Source organism: Leuciscus leuciscus, assembly GCF_965113295.1.
Source record: "Leuciscus leuciscus genome assembly, chromosome: 10".
NCBI lineage: Eukaryota > Metazoa > Chordata > Actinopteri > Cypriniformes > Leuciscidae > Leuciscus > Leuciscus leuciscus.
The window spans coordinates 39,812,401-39,838,931 of NC_138734.1; the positions used below are offsets into that span (position 1 = coordinate 39,812,401).

Here is a 26,531-nt window from a genome sequence, read left to right on the forward strand (position 1 = left end):
CCGCTAAAGATCCACTGATTCCGCTCATCCGCTCCATGTTTTCCTGCTCGCTCCGCAGCGTCACTCGTAGACAAGCATGTGCCCGCTCTCCGACGATTCACAGGCAGGGCCCGCCATAAGGGGGGATAAAGGGGAACGTTTTCTGGGGCCCAGCCGCTAGGGGGGGCCCATGCAGTCCAGCTATAATTATGTTCATCCCAAATATAAGCAAAGGTTACCATATTTAATTTTGAACCAAAATAGCAACATTAATTGTTGAAAGTGAGAGAAAAAAAAAAGCATTTTATGTAATTTTGCTCGAGTAAAATATAGCCTGTTTCATAATGAAACACCCCTTTCCTGAAAATGGTCTGAGCAGGCTGGCGAGCGGGCGCGGGCGCCGTGAGCGCTGAGCGAGCAGTAGGAAGGAGTAGTGAGTTGTCGTCGAAAAAGATGGATAAAGCAAAAAAGCTGTCGGGGGCTAAAAATAGAAAAAGAAAGAGGCAAAAGGAGATGGCATGTCAATTGATGCAACAGCAGCTAAATAAGTGGATGGTGAAAGGCAACAGGTAGGATTTAAAGTGTGACGTCCAGGCATGTAAGCTACTGGCCATCGGGACTACCGGGAGATTCCCAGTGGGCCGACGTGCTTTTTGGGCCGATGCATCTCATACTTTTTTTCTTTTTTTGTCTTAACGGCCCATAAAACTGTACATTTGTTTAGTTTTGTTTTGCTTAATCGGCGGCGCTGGGTTACTGCCGGTGTAATGCATTGGTCAAAAAAAGTCAGCGTTAGTTTTTTTTTTCTGACACACCGGCCCATGAAACGCGTATCAGCGGCCCATTGGTTCTTTTCTTGATGGTCACTGGGCTGGCCCAATCACATCTTTAATGTGAAGTATATAAATATACTCTTTCAAGTATAAAATTGTTGCTGCATACCCACCCCTGAGTCTCTCTCAGTTAAATGTATGTGTTAATGTGAGAGAGAGAGAGAGAGAGAGAGAGAGAGAGAGAGCACACGCATGATATGAGTAGCCTATAGCAGATTTGGGGAGGGCCCATTCACTGGACCTTTTCAGGGGCCCAGTCATTTCTGTGGGCGGGCCTGTTCACAGGTCGATTAAAAATTACAATCCACATTACAGACAGTAGTCGAACCACAAAATTAGTATTTTGGTAATATGTTTTTGTATTTCTGTCGCAAAATGTTTTGCTCCTGGTCTTCAAATAACAACTCGTGCAACATCCATGTTCTTGGAAGAAAAGCAAATGTGTTTCGTGCCGTTAGCCCCCCTTGTAACCTACTATGCTAAGGTAGCCTACTATTCATTTAGATTATAACACATTTAGATAATATAGTATATTACCTTTTTATTATGTATAATGTTAATATGGTCTCATTAAAATATTATAAATATGATGTATGTTATAATGCCATCCTGATATTATTGGATCTTAGTGCCGCCTTCGACACCATTGATCACAACATCTTCCTCACCCGCCTTGATCAGCAGGTGGGCATTAGCCTGGATTCAAAGGCAGAAATGGAGGGGGCAGATCTAATATCCAGGGGGAGCTGGTTCCACAGACGTGGAGCAGCAACTGCAAAAGCTCTATCACCCCTGTTTGAGCCGTGAGCTCAGCACAAGCAGGAGCCCTTTGTTTAAGGATCTCAGTGACCTTTGAACCGAGTATGGTTGTACAAGGTCAGTGATATAGGTTGGGGCCAGCCCATTAAGTGCCTTAAAAACAAACAATAAAACTTTGAACTGAATCCTAAAAAGAACTGGGAAATTATCAAAATATTATTATTATCAAAAGTCTGATAAATACTACTACTACTACTAATAATAATAATAATATGGCAATCATATAAAAGCTACCCTAAAAAAAAAAAAAGTTTGAAGGGATGATTTAAAAACACTAAAGGTATTTGTCATGGTTTATGAACAGCGCATATTTTGTCGCTGCCTATGCTAATGAATGAGAGTGTCGGCCGTCATGAGGTAAATATGATAAAAAAAATGTATCATATTTATAGATATTGTTTTTTACCTAGGGTATGTTGCAACACACTTATTGTGTTTCTATATTTTTATTTGTTAAAAATAAAGAATAAAAACAAAAGAGACAAGACAAAGACTTTAGGGCCTTTAATCTTCTGCCTTCAGCTTATGTTTGCTTTTGCAGCGATCTAAACAAAGGCTTAGTAAAAGTCGTAGACAGTTGTCAGGGTCAAACTTTCTTTACTGAAGCCCAATTTGTGAAACTGTAACACAAATGAACAATGATATTAAAAAAATATCTCTTACAATGTTACATTCAGTTCACATAAATCAAAACAATATTTAAGATGCACATAAATCACCCTTACATAACTTAGAAGATAGCTGTGTTAAGAAGAACAATCAAGCATCACAATTATGTGCCTCGGCTACATTTAACATGTCACATGCAAATCGTTCTCAAACATATGTATAACCTATCAGAATACATGTAATCGTATTTTACCGCTTAGATTAGTCTTTTAAACTTACAGATTGTGCCGTTTCAAGAGCAAAACAAGAAGGATGTACGTGGATGCACCTCTATACTCTACACCATGAGCTCTAAAATCCAAAATGGCTGATATATTATTAAACGCGACGTACTACTTTAAAGTGACCAGAAGGTGTCAGTATTGACAGAGTAAACTATAACTATAATCAGAGTGTCCGCGGTCACTCTTTCCGATCTGTGTTTGCGCAGCCGCTGATCAGGGGCCTCATTTATAACCGTTGCGTACGCACAAAACAGGCCCTGAAAGAGGCGTACGCCACTTCCGACGCATAAGTTGTGATTTATAAAAACAAACTTGACGGTAAATTTGCGCACCTGCATGCAAACTCTGACCTATGCGTACGAACATTTTGGAGACGGAGCAGTTTGGCGACACCGATGGTGAGCTGAGTGACTGACGGCAGATGAAGGAAAACCACTTTAAATAGGTTTAAAGTTTAAACTTTAAAGCTGCAGTCCGTAGCTTTTTTGGGTTAAAAATTATCCAGAATAATTTGTACATAACCAGCCAGTGTTCAAAACTATCTGCTATCTGAAATTCGAGCATGTCTTTTGCGTCATTACATCACATCTGTACACAAAAAGAAGGAGTCTCGGCTAGTCGGCTATATTGCGTGTGAGGATGTTGGAGGTGGAGATTTATAGCCTTTTCTCACAGCACTTGATATAATTAAACGTATCAATTTGATGGCGGATCCAGAAAAGTTAAAATGACAATCACCAGTGACAACTAGAGATTCACCCGTCGTAAAATGCAAAAGACTTCAGACTTCGAAAAAAAGAGACTGCAACCGGGCCCATGCAAAAAACAAGGATAAATATCGGAAGGGCATTAAATGTAGTCACACAATGCTGATGTTGTTAACATTAACAATTTGAGAACAAAGTATAATTTGTACGGTTTGACGTGAAATGATAAGCGATCGTTAGATTTAATCAGCGCGATTTACTGCAATGCTTTTTTCCCTTGGTTGGTCAGAACAAAAGTGGATGTTACTTGTTCAGATGACATTTTCCGGTAAAAATTCTTATGTTGGTCAAACTTCCAACAAGTAGAATCTGTGATTGCGAATGACAGTATCCACACCACCAGCGCGGTGATTGACAGCTGCACATTCTCCTCAAAACATTGGATTCATCCGCGCTGTGCCATGCCGAGGCACAACGCACGTAAAGTTGATAATTCTGCGAATAACTGCAATTGCAGATTTCGAACAGAGATGGCGACAGAGGAAAAACTGCGGACTGCAGCTTTAACTTTTTCATTGAGTCCTAATCATAAATACAGTGCATGTTCACAATAACAGTTTAAATAAATAAAATAATGATTTAAACTATGTTTTAGGCTACATCTGATATACACATTTATATTAAATATGCCATTCTCATTAATGGAGTTAAGCACTTAAATGACATGAAATCATTACCAAGAAGTTACAAAAAAATTATATTATAATAATAATAAATATTCGAAGTGGATGTGATGCTTTTGAACACTTTTCCTGTGGCATGCTGTGTTTTAATGTTTTAACTACAGCGGGGTTTGCTTAGCGCATGATTTGGTCTGAAAAAATATTTTCGCGCAAATAATGATCAATAATGCACAATAAGGCCTATCCGTTTCCATTAAAAATATAAAGATATTAAAAATACTATTTGGCCAGTGGATAAGACCTTTCTCTGAAATGTATTTTATATTATTTTGATTTATTATTAAAAAACAAGGCAAGGATAGGCTACTAAATTATTTTTAGCAATGTAATGTGACGGCACATCTGTATCTCATATTTTCCAAATGTCTTGTACCATTAAACATGTTATCACGTGGATGAATATGCATATGCAAATGATATGCAGATGAGGATATGCATAGTAAAACTAGGCGTTGTAAGCTCCGTATATGGTTATTTCGGGGAGACCCATGTGCGCACAATCTTCCGCTGACTGGGATTTATAAAGAGAATTCAGCTCAGGTTCTTGCTTACGCACGGTTTTATAAGTCTGAATATTATTTTGCGTCCGTCATTTTTAGCTTTTGCGCGCACGCACACCTCTAGTAAGGATCCTACGCAAAGTTTTATAAATGAGCCCCTGAAGGGAGCAGCTGCCATGTAAATGTACAGTAAGCAGCTTCACACAGTCTTTACAACCACACATTATTGTTATTTATGGGTTACAAATAACAGGGGATAAAAGTATACTGGGATAAAAGTTTATATTGGGTATAAACACGTTATTGATCTTTTAAAAAAGTATTTTGACACTTGTGTGTATTGTATTGTTTATCGTTACGCCAGGAGGTGGCGACAAGCGAGTGTTTAAAAAAAGGAGTTTGTCATTGAATCGTTCATTTGAAAGATTTATTCACAAACACTGATTCATCCAATAAAGAAACAAGTCTTTATAAATGAAACATGGACTCCATTAAAATGGTTTTTATTTAGTTCAAATTAATATAATTTTAAATGGACTAAAGCAATGAACATTTTGTCAGAAACTCTAGATGGCATGATTTTTTTGTGTACTTGTCTAATGTAGTTTTTTTATTTTTTTTATTTTTTTGAATCGTGATCTTCATTTTACACAAAACAAAATTGTGATTCTCAATTTATCCAGAATCGTGCAGCTCTATTGATAGAAAAGTTCCAGCCTTAGAAAAATCCTTGATCAAACCAATTCAGACACTGTGAGAAAAGAGATGATGCTGCAATTTATATTATGAGAAAATTAAAGGGGACATATTATTAAAATCTGACTTTTTCCGTGTTTAAGTGCTATAATCGGGTCCCCTGTGCATCTACCAACCCTGAAAACGTGAAAAGTGAAACCCAGTAACTTTGTTTTGGTGAGCCTTTCTCTGCAAGCATGTCAAAACTTAAGCCGATCAGATTTCGCTCCCCTTCTGACTAGGAAGAGGATCTTATTATAATATCACCGCCCCTTAATCTGCACGTTTACGCCCACGGCGCCACCATTTGGTTTTCGCAAGCGACAACAGTGTAACCAGTTAAAACGCAATGGCAAAAGTTCAAGCAAAGCATGCAAACTGTTCTGTCGTTGCTGCACAGACGAGCACAGAACACTATTTGACCAAAAAATGTCACGTCTTATAAAGACCTCAGGGAACTGTCAACTTGTGTAGAAGTTAAACATGACAGTACATGCAAGTCGATGAGATTAATCAATGTAATTCCACAACAACTACATAAATGTATCCACTAACCATTCAGAAACGACCAGGTGCGTCTAAAAGTTACAATTTCTACAATCTGCCTCCGCTACTCGTTATTTCTGAGATTTGACTGAAATTCGCGTTTGTTATTGCTGGAGTATCGAAGCTCGTGTAAAGGATCGGCTCTCTTCTGAACGGGAGCGGGGAGCAGCAGCTCATTTGCATTTAAGGGGATGCACACAAAAACGGCGCAATTTTGCTCACACCCAAAAAGGGGCAACTTTGACAAGCTATAATAAATGATCTTGGGGTTATTTTGAGCTAAAATTCACAGACACATTCTGGAGACATCATAGATTTATAATACATCTTGTGAAAAGGGGCATAAGATGTCACCTTTAAAGTGTATTTTGACCTTAGATGCATGTAAACATATTGTAGGAGACTACAAAACAAAATTAGGAAACTACAAAATAGCATAATAGGGGCACTTTAAAATATAGTTTACTGTTAAAATATGTTAATAATTCAGTATACATTGTTGCTATATGTAAATGGTGTGTATATATATATATATATATATATATATATATATATAGAGAGAGAGAGAGAGAGAGAGAGAGAGAGAGAGAGAGAGAGAGAGAGAGAGAGAGAGAGAGAGAGAGAGAGAGAGAGAGAGAGAGATAGTTACCAGTGTGCATGTCATTGTATTCAGCTCCAAAGTGCCTCCACTGAAAGCCATACACTGGGCCCAGGTCTCCTTCCTCACGATCAGTAAAGCCATTTTATCCAGAAACTCCCTGGAGCCATTAGCATCCCAGATTCTCACACCATTTTGTGACAGCTCTTTGGCATTTGTTGAACCCTAAGTTGGATGAACAAAAAGTACATTTAAAAAATGCGAAATGAACAAAAACCAAAGAAAAAAAAATACTATATACAGAAATAAGATACAAAAAGTTTGGAATATTTTCCTATTGTACCTTGATAAACCACAGCAGCTCCTCCAGTATGCCTTTCCAGAAAACCCTTTTGGTCGTCAGCAAAGGAAACTGATCTGCGAGGCGCATGATGAAACCAATTTTTGAATTATGATAACATTTCAACAGTAGTTTGATCCTTTAATCCTATAGAGCCTCTCAAATGATATGATGATGATGTCTTGTGCATAAGAATATATATATATATATATATATATATATATATATATGAAGAGTTCAGATGCAAAAGCCTCTAAATGCCATCTGAAATTTTCTCATAGAATGATCATTTTTATCAAGCTTGTATATTTAAGTTCAGTAATTTCACTTAAATTACAATTAATAGGTAATCTTCATTGCCATTTAAGTGAAATTATTGAATTTAAATATACAAGCTTGATAAAAATGATCATTCTATGAGAAAATTTCAGATGGCATTTAGAGGCTTTTGCATCTGAACTCTTCATATATATATATATATATATATATATATATATAGTTAATATTTCACAATGAACACTTACTGGACTGAAGCAACATAGGTTTACTTGATTATCAACATTTTTTGTAAAAATCCTGTTAAAATGTGAGTATCATATGATACATTAGGTTTTTGAGGCACATTTATTTGTTCATCTCTCAATCATCATTGTATTGCATTGTTTTAAAACTACAGAGCTTTGATCATAAAACTAAGCATTTACATACATTAAGACATATTTACATAGATATCTCTCTCTATATAGCCTATATATACCTAGTATACAATATACAGTATACATATTTATTTCTATAGAGACAACTGATATTTATATGCATTTTATGCAAGTAGACCGCTATACATTACATGCTATCAGAATTTCATCTTACTTTTTGACCATATCAGCAACTGCATCAAATTGCATATTTTTGCTCAGTTTGGGTCTTTTGATTTTTAAATCGAGGTGTTTTATCCTCCTTGAGTATGAGCTCCATATTCTCACAAGCCTATATCATATTATATGAGCCATAAAAGGCTTTTGTATATGATACTCAACAAAAACCACAAGCAAACTTTTTTTTAAAAGATATCTTTTTATTTTTTGTCTAAATGTTCAACAAATTGTTCCATTTAAAATAATAATAAAAAAATGTATTTCATATGTCAGACTTTACAGAGTTAAAGGGTTTTAGTTCACCCAAAAATGAAAATTCTGTCATAATTTGATGACAGAACTAATTCATATGAATTGAACGGATTAGTCCAAATTGTCTGAAGAGGCACATCTCTTTATATGATGAACAGATTGAATTTAGGCTTTATTCACATAAACATTCATCAACTCACACATCAGTTGTGGTAAATGGAAGCTCAAGCATGTTCGCTTGACGTGCGAGAACCAATGAGGTTTATTCATTCTCATGTGTCAAGCAAGTTTGGTTGAGCTTATGTTTATGTTCACTGATCAATGTTTATGTGAAATGTGAATAGAAGCCTAAATTAAATCTGTTCATCTTTAAATAACTTATTGAAGCGTCAAAGTTTCAGATGTGTAACTTAGCTGTCAATGGAGTGTCAGAAAGCTCTCAGATTTCATCAAAAAGATCTTCATTTGTGTTGCGAAGATGAAAGACTTAACGTTACGGGTTTGGAATGGACTATTGTTTTTGGGAAACTTTCCCTTTAAGTCACTTTTTATGTATGAATACCATTTTAACCGTTGAAAATGACATTTTACTTGAAATTAACGTTTTTCTCACTGCTTTTTTGATGTTTAGGCCACGAAATGAAATACATTTTTGATTAGCCTGTTGCTTTCCATTCAAGTTTTTATAGCAAGACATCGAGAAACACAACAGGCTATATATTATCTCTGTTGTATCACAAAGTAGGTTCGCACACAGAAGATCAATAAGATACTCGTAACATAAGAAAACACATTGCATTCGTTTTTATATCTGTGCTTATCTGTTTTCCTCGTAAACTTGCATTTAAAATCATTTGTCATGAAGTTAAATGCTATGAAGTGTTAATGAAACACGTTTGTCTCACCTCTGAGACTGTATCTGGCATTTGTCTTTTGCACTTCGGCGTTCGGCATTTTCTTCAGTTTAAGTTTAAACTCAATCTGTAGCGCGCGAAAATTCACATTTATTATTCCCGCGATATTCTTCTTCTTCTTTTGGCGGGACCGTGACATGTGCATACCATAGCATACTGCCATCTACGATACTGGAGTATGTAAAAGCAAGGCTTCATTGCTTATTTTCTCCTAATAAGAACAGTTTCATGTACAAATGTAAGTATGCCATAACTCCCATTGGTGATTTTTGATAAAACGATCTTTAAGTTATTTATGTATTGTACAAAAAAACATTTTTATTATACATTTATTAACTTTAATGTTAATTTTACAAATGTTTATGGTAACTCACAGTGCATTTACTAATGTTAATAAACTTTTGATCTCAAAATTTGTGAGATTAGATTATCATTAACTAAGATTAATAAGTGCTGTAGTAGGAGTATTTTTCATTGTTAGTTTATAACTAATGTAGATTTACTTCAATTTTTCATCTATTTCATATCTTTGAATTCCTCTGAGCTGGGATCAATTGACCTAGTTTTTCTAAATTTGGAAGTGAAGTGTATATTTCTATTAAAACGTCATGTTGTTTTACTTGTAATTTCTCTAAATTTGATTTGGCTGCAGCTCCATATGCTGTCATACACACGTCCGTATAATCCATAGGTATAATCATAGATCTCATCAGTTCAAAACCAGACACATCTTGTTAGATTTTGCAAATTTTTATACTTTGTTTTTCAATAGGCTTATGTTCTATGCGTTCTCCACTTTTTATCATTTCAGGTCATGGTTAGTTTTGTGCCCCAGCCGATTACATTTTAAACGGATAGTTCACCCAAAAATGTAAGGTTCCCTCATTCTTCCCTCGCAATTTGTAACATATGTTTCCCTCGCAGGTCAAAATGACCCGAAGCCATACAATTACTTATGTTTTTTGTTTAGAACGCTTTTTTGGATATTTTTTGTTCTTTTTTATTGTATTTACCTTTAAATTACTAGATTTGATCAATAAATAATTTTTAAATTATTATCAAACTTAAAACAAAATAACTCACAATGTCATGCCTAATCCTGGTCTGATTAGTTGCTTACTAGGCTATTGTTGTAAATAGAAAAAACAAGGACAGCCAACGGGAACTTTTTTGTGAATTCTATTCTGTTTCAGAAATGGGCTTTTATTGCCATATCTGGTGATTGAGTTTGGTTGAGTGGTCGTTATGCTTAATAATAAAATGTATGCCCATCCGCAGCTTCACTTGCGCCCGTTTGTGCACCAGCTGCAAATGCTAAAAATAAATAATAAACAGCGCTAGTTTTTGTATCAACAATCATGAATTAAAAAAGCTAAGTCAGTCTTTGCTTGTATTGCATGCTCAGTTTTAATACAACGAAACAGTCTCCCATAGAGACAGAGCGTATTTAGGCCACGCCCACACCCGGGGGGAGAACTTTCACGTTGGACTCCCCCCCTCCCCCCCCTCAGATTATGACGCGTTGCGCTCTGTCTCTATCCCTCACAAACTTTTGTGGTCGATTGTTACGTCATAGAGGCGTTCTAATTTCTTCAGATTATGACGCGTTGCGCTCTGTCTCTATCCCTCACAAACTTTTGTGGTCGATTGTTACGTCATAGGCGCGTTCTAATTTCTTCAGACAGTGAGTAGGCTATTATGAGTGTAGCGGATTATTTCTTTTAGTAGCAAGTTGGCGATTGTGTGAGTATGCAGGGTTTTGGGGATCTGAATTTAATATTTTCATAATTTGCATTTATCTGCTTAAACTGTGATATGTTGTTGTCTCGATTTGCTGTAGCTACATTTTGATAAATATAGGCATGGTAGGCTACAGAGTGGTGGGTTTTGTGGAAATGAGAGGATATATGTGAATCAATATTGATCAAATCGTATATATATATATATATAACAGTTATATATATAATTGTTGATAATTTATATTTCATTGACAAAACGATAGCAGATCTGATGACACACTTAAGTGATATGCTTGGCCTTAAGCTGATTCGAGTTAGCAATCAAATTTGCCTGGACAACCGGGCATAATAAAAAATGACTATAGGCTTTTAGGGATGGGACGATTAGTGCTACAGGTTTCACTATAAACCGTGTTTGATTATCGTGATTTTAATAACTCACTGTAAATCCTGTCCGTGCAGCGCGCAATGTTGTTGTTTTTTTATTCGAGGAGGAATGGTGGAAGGCAGATTGATGTTTTAAATCTTACATGATCACAAAAATATGATCAAACTCAGTAAACAATAAATCAACTCTGATTTCATTTTCAATACAATCGAAAACGGAGACGCAAGACGGCAAGTTAAACGAGATGTGCGCTGTGTTATAATGCGTTGTTATTGACGACGGTCATTTTAAGGAAGGAAATGCCACAGAATATAATCTTGCTTAAAAAAGGGCATAGAGCTGCTTGTTTTATTTGTTGTTTGTTGATTCAACAAATATAAAACTTGATGAAATGTTTTCTAGGCTATAAAAGTTTCAGATATAAAACTTGTTAAAATGTTTTCAGTGTGAGCATCAGTTATTTTTGAACACTTTCATCTCGTTTTAACAAAACCGTGATAATATTGATAATCATGATAATTTTGGTCACTATTATCGTGATATGAAATTTTCATACCGTCCCATCCCTATAGGCTATAGGCTACATTTACATTGTGTGCATCTGAGTTATGCACATTAGTAAGGAAATTAATAAAAATAACAATTAACTTTTTTAGCTTCATTGTTCATTTTAAATGCATTTTAAGGAGGCTCTCAGCCTCCCTTCCCTCTTCTGATGGATTGCCACTGGGCATAGCCTACACTGTATACATTTTTTATTTTTATTTTTAGAAAATTAAAGGCCCGGGTATACTTGATTTTCCGCGTTCCGCTCCATCTCGAGCACAGTCGTGTCCTCACAGCTATTAGTTGGTGGACCAGTTTGACACTGCACAATTTCTTAATTTTACTCTACCAGATGTCAAAGAGCAGTACAGAGTCGTGTCAACATTCCTCTGTCTTAACAATCACCTAGTGTATGCGTTGTTGTGCACGCACCGTTAGTGAACAAAAATTGGGCTACATACGGATGTCCGTGGAAATTCCGATGACAAAAATTGCAGAATGCGGATGACATAAGTTTAAGTTGGGCTTAAGACAACAAGATTTCAGGTTCTTGTACTGTATGTTTACTCAAATCATCTCTTCCCTTTCTCTTTCTTTCATAGTGTTTTACAGATATAAACTGCAAAAAGTGTTGTTCACTTCTAGTTCATTTTCTACATCATATCCAACATCAATATGAGTATGTCAACCATGCACACCCTTTTTGAGAGTGCAGAGGAGTTCTCCTCTTCTGAAATCTCCGATGAGCTCATTACGGCCCTTGCTGCGGGGCGGTGGTGGGCGATAGTGGAAGCTTCAGTCCTCATATCTGAGCATCCTGAGTATGGGTACCTCATCTCAGGGCAGTGTGGGGAAACAGTGGAGACAGGAGAAACATCATGTCCCACATCCCTGGTCTTCAGTGATGCATCTGAGAAGGCTGATTCCGGAGATGGGCCAAAACTAAAGACCCCTGAGCCTGAGATAGCTATGTCTGTGTGTTGCTCACAGGGAGCACCTGTTATTAACACGATCTCAGAGAGGAGCACAGAAGCTTCTGTAAGTCCCTTATATCTCTTGTTTTTACTTATTTTAAAATGTATTCAAACAAGTAAACATTGCCTTTAACTATGCTACTATGTTTTCTAGGTCCTCAATTTAAAATCCTTTTATATTTCAAAATGATAAAAAAAAAAAGATATGCCTTTAGATGCCCAGCATTGCACGATTATATCTGTTTTCTCAACAGGACAACGCAGGTCTGTGTCAGGCACCTCCACAAAAACTGTGTGTGGAACTGAGGTGCAACCCGGGAACTCCGAACAGGCATCAGTCCAGGCCCCAGCCGATCCGGAAAAGAGCATTGGTAAGACCCTTCTCCTATCTCTCAATTTTACTAAGATTTAGAAACGAAATACATTAATAATTTAATCTGGGATGCAAATCATATCCTTTTAAATTCAGACGCCTCATATCGAAATGGTAGAAGCAATTTTCCTTTTGATTTTCTTTAAGAATCCTTTATTAAATCTGGTCAGCGTTACATGATTATGTCTATTCCTTCAACAGGACAGTGGAGAACCCCCACAAAAAAAGCGGCGGATGGAAATCAAAGTCAACAGCCAACAGTCGGACCCAGGCACCTTAGACCAAATTGACGATTTATGTAGCATGTTTGCAAAATGTTGTGTAATTTCAGATATTACCATGCCTGACAACATCTCAGAGAGGCAAAAACAAATGATCCTTGAGCCTCAGATAGCGCCTGTGTGTTGCTCACAGGGAGCACCTGTTATTAACACGATCTCAGAGAGGAGCACAGAAGCTTCTGTAAGTCCCTTATATCTCTTGTTTTTACTTATTTTAAAATGTATTCAAACAAGTAAACATTGCCTTTAACTATGCTACTATGTTTTCTAGGTCCTCAATTTAAAATCCTTTTATATTTCAAAATGATCAAAAAGATACGCCTTTTGATTTAGTCTAAGAAGCAGCCATTAAACCTGCCCAGCATTCACGATTATATCTGTTCTCTCAACAGGACAACGCAGGTCTGTGTCAGGCACCTCCACAAAAACTGTGTGTGGAACTGAGGCGCAACAACCATCCAGCCCCTCAGATAACCACTTCACAACCGAACCCGGGGACTCCAAACAGGCTTCAGTCCAGGCCCCAGCCGATCCGGAAAAGAGCATTGGTAAGAGCCTCCTCCTATCTCAATTTTACTAAGATTTAGAAACAAAATACTTTAATAATTTTATCTGGGATGCAAATCATATCCTTTTCAATTCAGACGCCCTATATCGAAATGGTAGAAGCAATTTTTCTTTAGATTTTCTTTAAGAATCATTTATTAAATCTGGTCAGCGTTACATAATTATGTCTGTTCCTTCAACAGGACAGTGCAGGAGTGGACTGGTCACCCCCACAAAAAAAGCGGCGGATGGAAATCAAAGTCAACAGCCAACAGTCGGACCCAGGCACCTTAGACCAAATTGACGATTTATGTAGCATGTTTGCAAAATGTTGTGTAATTTCAGATATTACCATGCCTGACAACATCTCAGAGAGGCAAAAACAAATGATCCTTGAGCCTCAGATAGCTATGTCTGTGTGTTGCTCACAGGGAGCACCTGTTATTAACATGATCTCAGAGAGGAGCACAGAAGCTTCTGTAAGTCCCTTATATCTCTTGTTTTTACTTATTTTAAAATGTATTCAGACAAGTAAACATTGCCTTTAACTATGCTACTATGTTTTCTAGGTCCTCAATTTAAAATCCTTTTATATTTCAAAATGATCAAAAAAGATACGCCTTTTGATTTAGTCTAAGAAGCAGCCATTAAACCTGCCCAGCATTCACGATTATATCTGTTCTCTCAACAGGACAAATCAGGTCTGTGTCAGGCACCTCCACAAAAACTGTGTGTGGAACTGAGGCGCAACAACCATCCAGCCCCTCAGATAACCACTTCACAACTGAACCCGGGAACTCCGAACAGGCATCAGTCCAGGCCCCAGCCGATCCGGAAAAGAGCATTGGTAAGAGCCTCCTCCTATCTCAATTTTACTAAGATTTAGAAACGAAATACATTAATAATTTAATCTGGGATGCAAATCATATCCTTTTCAATTCAGACGCCTCATATCGAAATGGTAGAAGCACATTTTCTTTAGATTTTCTTTAAGAATCATTTATTAAATCTGGTCAGCGTTACATGATTATGTTTGTTCCTTCAACAGGACAGTGCAGAACCCCCACAAAAAAAGCAGCGGATGGAAATCAAAGTCAACAGAACGCCTTCTGTGTGAACGCAAACACGACCCGGGATTATGGAAGCATATGGGTAGCAAATTTCAATTTGAAATGTAATATGCAAAATGACAATGCAATATGTAAAATGGCAAAGCATTTCTGTATTTAAATTTAAACTTTCCAACACTATCTCACGACCAATTCGTACGAATTCGTACGAATGATAAAAAGATGGCTAAATCGTACGAATTCGTACGACCTCACTCGTACGAATTTGTACGATTTGTCTAAACCCACGTGATGGGTAGGTTTAGGGGCGGGGTCAGGGATAGGTCATTCGTATGAATTCATACGAATTGGGCAATTCGTAAAATATGTACGATTTTGCAAAAATCGTACGAGTGAGGTCGTATGAATTCGTACGAATTAGCCACCTCGTAGAATTTGTACGTTTTCCCGTGAGATCGGGTTGAAATTTTCCCCATCATTTGTGCAACGTTTGGTGCAAAATGAAAATTCAATTATAAAATTTACATTTGCCATTTCATACACTAGTTTTAATATGTAAATTGAATACATAATTTAACGCTTTATAAGTTGCAAAATTAAAATTAAAATGTATTACAGAAATCATGAGATATGTTTAACATGTTCAAGCAAAAACTGTGGCAAAACTGTAATTTAAATGTTATTTTTTCTTAATTGCATTTACACTCACAGTTACGACACTTGCGATTGCATTTCCATTAAGTGTCCCGCAATGAATGTAGCAAAATTCAATGTGCAATTTGAAAATGCATTCTGAGCCGATCACGTGCCCGCCCCGCCCTGTCAATCACTGCGTGAAGTTGGCCCCGCCCCCAATCCAATGCAAAACGTCGGCAAACTAGTCCACATTCACCCAAAATAGACTCATATGTTTGTTCTAATTTGCGCCGATAAACGTTTATTTTGTGCTGCTTCGGTTTCTTAAATATTAAAATAATATTTATTGGTCATTCTGAGGTCACTCAGCCCCCCTATGGAATGCCAAGTCTGCCAATATTAAAAAGAAATAAATACATAAATAAATATACAAATAAATGTAAAAAAGAAAAAAGAAAAAAAGAAATAAATATACATAGAAAAGCAAAAAAAAGAAAATAAATAATTATTTATACATTTATTTCCTTATTTATGTATATATTTTAATCATAAAATATGAAGCATACATGCGAGTCCCTTTCCATTTTATAAAGCATATTGATAAGGTATTAATACATATAAACATGGTCACGGAATCTGACGGGTCAAATTCATCGACCTAGCCTTTTTTGGGTGAATGTGGAGCATGTCGAGGGCGGGTGACGTCATCGTCTATAATTCAGTGTCTAATATTTTAAACAACGAAGCAGCACACGATCTTTAACCGGCACAAACTATCGCACAAACAAACAAGACTATTTTGGGTGAATGTGGAGCAGGTTGGGGGGGTATGGAATGCCAAGTCTGCCAATATTAAAAATAAATAAATACATAAATAAATATACAAATAAATGTAAAAACGTTAAAAATCCTTATTTATGTATATATTTTTTTTTCCATATTTATTTTTTTATTCTTTTATTTATTTCTACATTTATTCATTTCTACATTTATTTATTTCTACATTAATTTATTTTTACATTTATTTATTTATTCATTTATTTCTTCCTACATTTCTTCCTGCATAGGGTAATGAGGAGGGCGTGGTTTACCTCAGACATAGCAATCGAGCTCAGAGTAAGCGAAGGCGAAGGGTTGAGGCCACAGTGACACCCTGTGGCGAAATACAATAAGTATCACTCACTGACGTTGATACGGTCTGTGACTGCGAGGTATATGGTCAGAATCCTAAATCTTACTGTGTGACATGGATAGGCTACTCTTTATTCCGGACATGGCCGTAGAACATCGTTTGGTCTGGATTTGTAAAATGTCCTGGGCTAACAAACATGAAACAGGGACTCTGAAACGGAATTGATATTTTCCATTTTTCGGTCAGAACTCACAGAAAGGAAGCAGGGCACATATAGGCTACAGTGAAGTCGACGCAAGCATATTGACCAATGCTTTTGAAACGAGACCATTGCATTTGAATGTAGCCTAATTTCCCAAAACAATACTGACAGCAACAGAAACCAGGGCCGCGGGAAGAGGTTTTAGGTTGTGGGTGCTCACCACTTTTGAATAAGAAACAATATCAAGACTATAAAACTCGTCAAAAAACGTGCACACACTCCAACCACCTGCCTGCACATTACATTTTTTACTTTATTGATTCTGCTTTTATTCGTAATGCAATGGACCGGTCAATGGGACATAAATTAATCCTTAAAGGATGGGACTTTATGGGACATTTGCACAAAAAGAATAAATAACTTACCGTAGCCTATTTTATAAGTCGCTCCGGAGACGCATATCAGTCAAAAAATGCGCAACGAGGAAGAAAAAAACATATATAGCCTAAGTCGCACTGGACTAAGTTGCATTTTTTTTTAAAATTATTTCACAAAAAAAAAAAAAGTTACAGACAGTTCTCCGCTACGGACGTGAGCGCTCTAAAGCGGCACTAAAAGAATGTTTGAAAACTTTCACAGAGACCTCAAACTGAAAGCACAAAGCCTGTCTTTAAATTTAATTTCGTTTTGTATTAATTGTATCTTAATTTTAATCGATGTTTCATCAACAAATTTTGATGAATTTAATAAGAAGTAGCTAAATATAGGCTATTAGAAAATAGATAATCAGGACACGGAGGCGCTGGCGAACCTGGAGCTCGTCTCATAATGAAACTCAGCGTAGGCCTATAAGGTAGCCTATTGCCTCACAGACCTGAGACATATAGATAGCTTGAAATGTCTACAAATTCAAATTCAAAACGAAAGAAAACAGACTGCGCTGTTTATGTAATTCGTATGAAATGTGCATTTCTCTCTGATGGCGCTGCGAAGATCGCGAGTCGTCAACTTCATCTGTCTAGCCGACACTGACATAAAAAATAAGCAGCGCAGTCTGTTTTCTTTCGTTTTGAATTGTTCTGCTTAAAAGTAGACATTTCAAGCTATCTATATGTCTCAGGTCTGTGAGGCAATAGGCTACCTTATAGGCCTACGCTGAGTTTCGGTTCATTATGAGACGAGCTTCAGGTTCGCCAGCGCCTCCGTGTCCTGATTATCTATTTTCTAATAGCCTTCTTATTTATTAAAACCAGACAATTTTTTGATGAAACATCGATTAAAATTAAGATACAATTAATACAAAACGAAATTAAATGTAAAGACAGGCTTTGTGCTTTCAGTTTGAGGTCTCTGTGAAAGTTTTAAAACATTCTTTTAGTGCTGCTTTAGAGCGCTCACGTCCGTAGCGGAGAACTGTCTGTAACTTTTTTTTTTTGTGAAATAATTTGTTTTTTTAAAAAGCAACTTAGTCCAATGCGACTTAGGCTATATATGTTTTTTTCTTCCTCGTGGCGCATTTTTTGACTGATATGCGTCTCCGGAGCGACTTATAAAATAGGCTACGGTAAGTTATTTATTCTTTTTGTGCAAATGTCCCATAAAGTCCCATCCTTTAAGGATTAATTTATGTCCCATTGACCGGTCCATTGCATTACGAATAAAAGCAGAATCAATAAAGTCAAAAATGTAATGTGCGGCAGGTGGTTGGAGTGTGTGCACGTTTTTTGACGAGTTTTATAGTCTTGATATTGTTTCTTATTCAAAAGTGGTGAGCACCCACAACCTAAAACCTCTTCCCGCGGCCCTGGTTTCTGTTGCTGTCAGTATTGTTTTTGGAAATTAGGCTACATTCAAATGCAATGGTCTCGTTTCAAAAGCATTGGTCAATATGCTTGCGTCGACTTCACTGTAGCCTATATGTGCCCTGCTTCCTTTCTGTGAGTTCTGACCGAAAAATGGAAAATATCAATTCCGTTTCAGAGTCCCTGTTTCATGTTTGTTAGCCCAGGACATTTTACAAATCCAGACCAAACGATGTTCTACGGCCATGTCCGGAATAAAGAGTAGCCTATCCATGTCACACAGTAAGATTTAGGATTCTGACCATATACCTCGCAGTCACAGACCGTATCAACGTCAGTGAGTAATACTTATTGTATTTCGCCACAGGGTGTCACTGTGGCCTCAACCCTTCGCCTTCGCTTACTCTGAGCTCGATTGCTATGTCTGAGGTAAACCACGCCCTCCTCATTACCCTATGCAGGAAGAAATGTAGGAAGAAATAAATGACTAAATAAATAAATGTAGAAATACATAAATGTAGAAATAAATAAATGTAAAAATAAATAAATGTATAAATGAATAAATGTATAAATAAATAAAAGAATAAAAAAATAAATATGGAAAAAAATGTATATATACATAAATAAGGAAATAAATGTATAAATAATAATTTATTTTCGTTTTTTGCTTTTCTATGTATATTTATTTATATATTTATTTATTTATTTTTTCGTTTTTACATTTATTTGTATATTTATTTATGTATTTATTTATTTTTAATATTGGCAGACTTGGCATTCCATACCCCCCCCAACCTGCTCCACATTCACCCAAAATAGTCTCGTTTGTTTGTGCGATAGTTTGTGCCGGTTAAAGATCGTGTGCTGCTTCGTTGTTTAAAATATTAGACACTGAATTATAGACGATGACGTCACCCGCCCTCGACATGCTCCACATTCACCCAAAAAAGGCTAGGTCGATGAATTTGACCCGTCAGATTCCGTGACCATGTTCATATGTATTAATACCTTATCAATATGCTTTATAAAATGGAAAGGGACTCGCATGTATGCCTCATATTTTATGATTATACAGCTGAATAAACAGAGATGGTCACACATCACATTCGTCACTTTATTGAACATTACAGTCAGTTATAAATAAAGAGCGGTCACATTTTTGTGATTTTTAGCTATTAATACCGAATACCAACGGAGCTTTGTGATCTCAGAGTAATAGGCCTATGCATTTGGAAGGAAAAACTATAGGATCTCCAACATTATTGGGTATTACAGTTAATAGTAGGCTAATAATAAAGATAAGCATGTATCAGACAATGATAATATTTTATACAAAACGAAAACATCAACACAGTCCAGCATCAGACAACAGCAGCGCAGCAGAATGTTGACATGGGTGTCGACGCTTGATAGGCAGAACATTCTCCCAGACCCAGACGGTCCAACATCGTACTGGTTCTATCACCTGCAGGCGCGTAATAATCTTCGGGAATACATTTCTTTGTCCACGCTCCACTTCATCTGCTAGTGAATTTAACGCTCGTATCAGCTCTGCCGCCGCCCTGTTTCCTTCCAACACCTCAAAATACGCACCATAGCGTGTGTTTACCTGTTGCCGAGCCCCGCCTTCACGCAGTGATTGACAGGGCGGGGCGGGCACGTGATCGGCTCAGAATGCATTTTCAAATTGCACATTGAATTTTGCTACATTCATTGAGGGACACTTAATGGAAATGCAATCGCAAGTGTCGTAACTGTGAGTGTAAATGCAATTAAGAAAAAAATTGCATTTAAATTACAATTTTGCCACAGTTTTTGCTTGAACATGTTAAACATATCTAATCATTTCTGTAATACATTTAAATTTTAATTTTGCTACTTATAAAGCGTTAAAATATGTATTCAATTTCCATATTAAAAGTAGTGTATGAAATGGCAAATGTAAATTATATAATTGAATTTTCATTTTGCACCAAACGTTGCACAAATGATGGAAAATTTTTAATTTAAATACAGAAATGCATTGCCATTTTACATATTGCATTGTCATTTTGCATATTACATTTCAAGTTGAATATTGCTACCCATAAGCTTCCATACCGGGATTGATGCCGGCATCGATGCCGGGTTGGGGACCTAGTAATATTGCCGTGTTCAGTCCCGGAACGTGCGCTGTGTGAACAAAAGCCGTAATAATGCTGTGTCGTAGTGATGACACTGAAGCCGGGATCATTCGCCAGCTGTGAAACGGTACGTAATGCACAAGTTTATAATCGAATCAGATAAAAAAATGCACAAGCGTGGTTTCTTGAGAGAGAAATCTCAGCTCATAAGCAAACTTAAGACGCTGCTGAGACATTACAAGTCACATCGATGTCACGTGTCTTTACGGGATTTTTACGGGTTGTGTGTGAACGCACTCTCTGATTCCGGAAAATCACTGGCAGTGTGAATGAACCAAAATCAAACGGTCACTTTATCCGTGTATTTTCCGGAATCTCTGTGTGAAAGGGGCTTAAGAAGCAGCCATAAACCTGCCCAGCATTGCACGATTATATCTGTTCTCTCAACAGGACAACGCAGGTCTGTGTCAGGCACCTCCACAAAAACTGTGTGTGGAACTGAGGCGCAACAACCCTCCAGCCCCTCAGATAACCACTTCACAACCGAACCCGGGGACTCCAAACAGACTTCAGTCCGGGTCCCAATTGACCCGGAAAAGAGCATTGGTTAGACCCTCCTCCTATCTCTCAATTTTACTAAGATTTAGAAACGAAATACTTTAATAATTTAATCTGGGATGCAAATCATATCCTTTTCAATTCAGACGCCTCATATCAAAATGGTAGAAGCAATTTTTCTTTAGATTTTCTTTGAGAATCATTTATTAAATCTGGTCAGCGTTACATGATTGTGTCTGTTCCTTCAACAGGACAGTGCAGGAGAGGACTGGTCACCCCCACGAAAAAAGCAGCGGATGGAAATCAAAGTCCTCCTATCTCTCAATTTTACTAAGATTTAGAAACTAAATACTTTAATAATTTAATCTGGGATGCAAATCATATCCTTTTCAATTCAGACCAGGGCCGTGCACAGACATTTTGAGGGGCAGTGGCTTAAACCAAAAAATGGGGCACTATAAGGAGTTTGAATGAGGCAGTATCATCTTAATATAGAAAATTAAAAACAACTCTTTTATATGGGCAACAAGATTACAATTAGGATTTAGTGCAAAATCAATTTATGTTGTTATAATTACTCTTCCAATTAAATAATTCAATGTCAATGCCAGTTTAACTGTCTGATGCTCAGTGGGCTCTCACTCTCTGAGCTGCCTCGTCCTATGGAAGTAGTATAGACATTTAATTTAATATTATACAGTTAAAGTATAAATTGAAATGATATACAGGTTACAACAGTTATAAAGTCACACCGGGGTAAAATGCGCATTTGACTTGAGCGCATACCACTCAATGGCACAAATTCTGCTCAGCACTTTTTTTCATAAACGCTTTTGATGATGGACTTGGAAATTTGGCTGATCATTGACTTGATCAAAGTTGATTCTGTGCTAATTTAATCTACTATTTTATATATTTTTTAATGTTTTAGACTTATGTAGCAATTTAAATACAAAGATCTCAAGAATCTTGTTTCTGTATTTTTAAAATGAAAATTATGACAGATAGCCTATATTTATTGAACAAACATTTATTATTTAATTTATCAAAATAACTAAATTTTTTTTATAAACTTTGCTAAAGTGATTGGTTTGAACAAGTATCAACTTAGACATTATTAAAAGCATATTAATTTAGCTTAAGTATTTGTATCAATACTGTGTGTCTTTACCGTGCTGGTTTTACCCCGTGTGTACCTCCTTGCCACCTCATACATTAATACGATTTTTAAACAAACCACCTTTCTGATTTATTTTCACACAAAATCTGTTGCTCCATCAATTTTCAAACATATATTGTTCTGCAATCATACACTGGGAGTAGTGAAAATTAGAATTCTTGTTCAATCAAATTATTAAACCTGATCTAATCTAATATAAATAACACTAATAAATAAATCACGAATAAATAAATAACATTTTCTGTTGTCTGCCGATTTTGTAGACAAAAAAACAATGCCTTCACAAAATTAGAAGAACAGAGTGAGAAAGAGCAAAGACAAAGCCTATTCAACATTGCAAAAATTGAATCAAAGCTCTAGAAAGCCAGAGGGTTTCAGTTTTTCACACTTTAAGGGCCGTGCACAGGGGGGTGGCCCGGTGGCTAGAGCCACTGCCCTTCTGCCCTCATCAGCTGAGGTGCCCCTCTCGCCCCCCTCCCTAACCCTCCAGAAGATTCCCATAAAAACGTTCTGTTATCGCTCCGCTAAAGATCCACTGATTCCGCTCATCCGCTCCATGTTTTCCTGCTCGCTCCGCAGCGTCACTCGTAGACAAGCATTTCAGAATAGAATGTCGTCCCATTCACAGTTCGATTAAAAATTACAATCCACATTACAGACAGTAGTCGATCCACAAAATTAGTATTTTGGTAATATGTTTTTGTATTTCTGTCGCAAAATGTTTTGCTCCTGGTCTTCAAATAACAACTCGTGCAACATCCATGTTCTTGGAAGAAAAGCAAATGTGTTTCGTGCCGTTAGCCCCCCTTGTAACCTACTATGCTAAGGTAGGATTCTATTCATTTAGATTATAACACATTTAGATAATATAGTATATTACCTTTTTATTATGTATAATGTTAATATGGTCTCATTAAAATATTATAAATATGATGTATGTTATAGATAGATACTAGTATATCAACTAAGGCAACTGATTATAATGGGAAATATATTTACAGGAGTTAAAGTGTGAAAAACTGTCTGCTAAATATTCTATACATGATTTACCCTCTGGCTTTCTAGAACTTTGATTCAATTTTTGCAATGTTGAATAGGCTTTGTCTTTGCTCTTTCTCACTCTGTTCTTCTAATTTTGTGAAGGCATTGTTTTTTTGTCTACAAAATCTGCAGACAACAGAAAATGTTATTTATTTATTCGTGATTTATTTATTAGTGTTATTTATATTAGATTAGATCAGGTTAAATAATTTGATTGAACAAGAATTCTAATTTTCACTACTCCCAGTGTATGATTGCAGAACAATATATGTTTGAAAATTGATGGAGCAACAGATTTTGTGTGAAAATAAATCGAAAGGTAATCTTTTAATAATGTCTAAGTTGATACTTGTTCAAACCAATCACTTTAGCAAAGTTTATAAAAAATTTGGAGTTATTTTGATAAATTAAATAATAAATGTTTGTTCAATAAATATAGGCTATCTGTCATAATTTTCATTTAAAAAATACAGAAACAAGATTCTTGAGATCTTTGTATTTAAATTGCTACATAAGTCTAAAACATTAAAAAATATATAAAATAGTAGATTAAATTAGCACAGAATCAACTTTGATCAAGTCATTGATCAGCCAAATTTCCAAGTCCATCATCAAAAGCGTTTATGAAAAAAAGTGCTGAGCAGAATTTGTGCCATTGAGTGGTATAAAAGAGAATTAAGTCAAATGCGCATTTTACCCCGGTGTGACTTTATAACTGTTGTAACCTGTATAGTGTATATCATTTCAATTTATACTTTAACTGTATAATATTAAATTAAATGTCTATACTACTTCCATAGGACGAGGCAGCTCAGAGAGTGAGAGCCCACTGAGCATCAGACAGTTAAACTGGCATTGACATTGAATTATTTAATTGGAAGAGTAATTATAACAACATAAATTGATTTTGCACTAAATCCTAATTGTAATCTTGTTGCCCATATAAAAGAGTTGTTTTTAATTTTCTATATTAAGATGATACTGCCTCATTCAAACTCCTTATAGTGCCCCATTTTTTGGTTTAAGCCACTGCCCCTCAAAATGTCTGTGCACGGCCCTGCTACACTGTGTACGATTTTCTCCCATCTAGTGGTGAAATTGTTTATGACTACCAACTGAATATGACTTTCTAGCCCCTCCCATTCCGAGGGCGTTTTAACTCCTACGGTGGCCGTATTATTTCAAATCTGCCGGCAGTCGCGAGCATAGATATCCATATAAGGCTAGATGTCTTAAGGCGGAGTCTCGAACAGCATCACCGGCGGCCATCTTGTCACAGGGAAACTTTCTGGCGAGCTCTGTGGTATCTGAAATAAGGTGAGTGATCAGCACGAACTCAGATCCTCTTATCTCGCTGAAATCTTGACGGATTTACAAACGGTTTGGTTTCTTACAAACGTTTTTAACGTGGCTATAATTCTGAACGCTGGAACATGTTGAAATTGCAGATTTTCTTAATTATTCATATGTATGCAGTGTCATAACTACATCTCTGACGTTTATAACAAACCAAACCGTTTGAAAATCGGTCGAAAATTTTGCAAGTTGTAGTTATTTAAAAGTACATGCACCATTAAAACACGATGTTACGAGTGAGCGAGCTCCCTGTGGCAAGATGGCCGCCGTGTGCGGACGTCGACCTCCATTGGCCAGCAGCGCGGACGAGACATCTAGCCTTTATTATATGATATCTATGGTCGCGAGTAATCTCCCCCTCGCATTCGTCACGGTGCCACTGAGTGTAAAACCGCAAAAGGCGAAGCTTGAATTTCCAAGTATGTCCCTCTTTGGCTAATGTATTTTCAAGATGGAGGCGCAACATAGCGACTCGCTCGTATGTATTCTAAATGGCAGATTCTACGCTTACGAGAATACTTGATTAGTTGGTAGAAGTAATTACACATTAATGAGCACATATCATTTTGAAAGAACAAAGTGTTTTTTGCTAAGAATCAACTTAAAAAATTACACAGTGTAGCTTTAAGTATGCTATTTGGTTTACTGTAATAATGACAAGCATAAGAAGGCTAACCATTTGTCATCTCAGATCATATGGCATACATTTAATTCAGTTTAACAATACTTTATTTCCATTATTGTACTGTCAATACATCTCGACGGATGTGTCGAAGTGCTGGTTGGCAGTGAACCAGTAACAGTCATTCAAAACAACTAGAACAGTACGAACTGTTATAAATGGACATACATTTCTGTAGTGAGTATACTGGGATTTTCCCCTCCCGGCCTCATACTCACCCGTCCCTAATGCATACAGTATGCATCTACATGTACAGTATTTGAGAGCATTATGAAAGACTGCGATGTGTTGTCATCAACCTGTCAATTTATTGTAAGCAACACAAGCCTTTAACAGCCAATGACTTCTACAGCTGGGGATTTTCTACTGTATAGTGCTAATCACCATCTAACTCAGCCAGTTAAGAGCTAGGCTACATTAAGTCTTTTATGTTATATGAATATGGTCCCTGGAGCACAGGTTTTATCAGCTAGCAATTTTCAAAGAGTGCAAGTTGCAACTATTATTAAGAGTAAAGTTAAAGGGTTAGTTCACCCAAAAATGAAAATTCTGTCAGTAATTACTCACCCTCATGTTGTTCCAACCCCGTAAGACCTTCGTTCATCTTCGGAACACAAATTAAGATATTTTTGATTAAATCTGAGAGCTGTCTCACTCCTCCATAGGCTTCAAAGACACTATAACTTGCTGGCCCAGAAAATGTATTAAAGACATCGTCCAAGTGACTACAGTGATTATTCATTTCCTTCTCTCTGAGCCTCGAGTGAGTTCACGTAGTGTTTTAGCGCAGCGCGTCTGTGTTGTACGTCACACGTAGGCTCACTATTGGCCGACGCTGGTCATGTGTGTGATGCGTATGACGTGCAACACAGAAGCGCTACGCAGTTACACTACGTGAAAAAACTCGAGGCCCAGAGAGAAGGAAATGAATAGTGGAATAAAGTCGTTATTTTTGTTTTTTCTTCCTCACAAAAAGTATTCTCGTCGCTTTATAAACTTAAGATTGAGCCACTGTAGTCACTTGGACAATATTAACGATCTCTTTAATAACTTTTCTGGGCCAGCAAGTTATAGTGTCTTAGAAGCCTATGGAGGAGTGAGACAGCTCTCAGATTTAATCAAAAATATCTTAATTTGTGTTCCGAAGATGAACGAAGGTCTTACGGGG

The 26,531-nt window shown here is 36.7% G+C and overlaps 2 protein-coding genes and 1 long non-coding RNA gene across 3 annotated transcripts; 2 read left to right on the plus strand and 1 right to left on the minus strand.

Moving 5' to 3' along the window:
- Window positions 1–2,120: 2,120 nt before the first annotated feature.
- On the minus strand, window positions 2,121–8,924 carry LOC309508694 (uncharacterized protein). The gene is made up of 4 exons (XM_082183167.1): window positions 8,726–8,924; window positions 6,697–6,770; window positions 6,405–6,578; window positions 2,121–2,251 (listed from the first exon to the last, which is right to left on the minus strand). Exons 1-4 carry the CDS (start codon window positions 8,895–8,897, stop codon window positions 2,189–2,191), a joined length of 483 nt encoding a protein of 160 aa, XP_082039293.1. The 5' UTR covers window positions 8,898–8,924; the 3' UTR covers window positions 2,121–2,188.
- A 3,173-nt stretch (window positions 8,925–12,097) lies between these two features.
- On the plus strand, window positions 12,098–15,112 carry LOC309507347 (uncharacterized protein; the record flags this gene model as incomplete). The annotated part of the gene is made up of 7 exons (XM_082181515.1): window positions 12,098–12,445; window positions 12,636–12,752; window positions 12,956–13,216; window positions 13,428–13,583; window positions 13,785–14,060; window positions 14,273–14,428; window positions 14,630–15,112. 7 exons carry the CDS (start codon window positions 12,098–12,100, stop codon window positions 14,696–14,698), a joined length of 1,383 nt encoding a protein of 460 aa, XP_082037641.1. The 3' UTR covers window positions 14,699–15,112.
- A 5,282-nt stretch (window positions 15,113–20,394) lies between these two features.
- Window positions 20,395–21,874, plus strand: LOC309507481. The gene is made up of 3 exons (XR_014209155.1): window positions 20,395–20,673; window positions 20,997–21,152; window positions 21,356–21,874. It is a non-coding gene; the product is annotated as an uncharacterized lncRNA (long non-coding RNA).
- The last annotated feature ends 4,657 nt before the right edge of the window (window positions 21,875–26,531 follow it).

Coding starts and splice junctions, on each gene's coding strand:
- LOC309508694 (XM_082183167.1), bottom strand. CDS start 8,897: ATGGCAGTATGCTATGGTATGCACATGTCACGGTCCCGCCAAAAGAAG. Junction 6,771..8,725: donor TGCCAGATACAGTCTCAGAG/GTGAGACAAACG, acceptor TGCGCCTCGCAG/ATCAGTTTCCTTTGCTGACG. Junction 6,579..6,696: donor AGCTGCTGTGGTTTATCAAG/GTACAATAGGAA, acceptor CATCCAACTTAG/GGTTCAACAAATGCCAAAGA.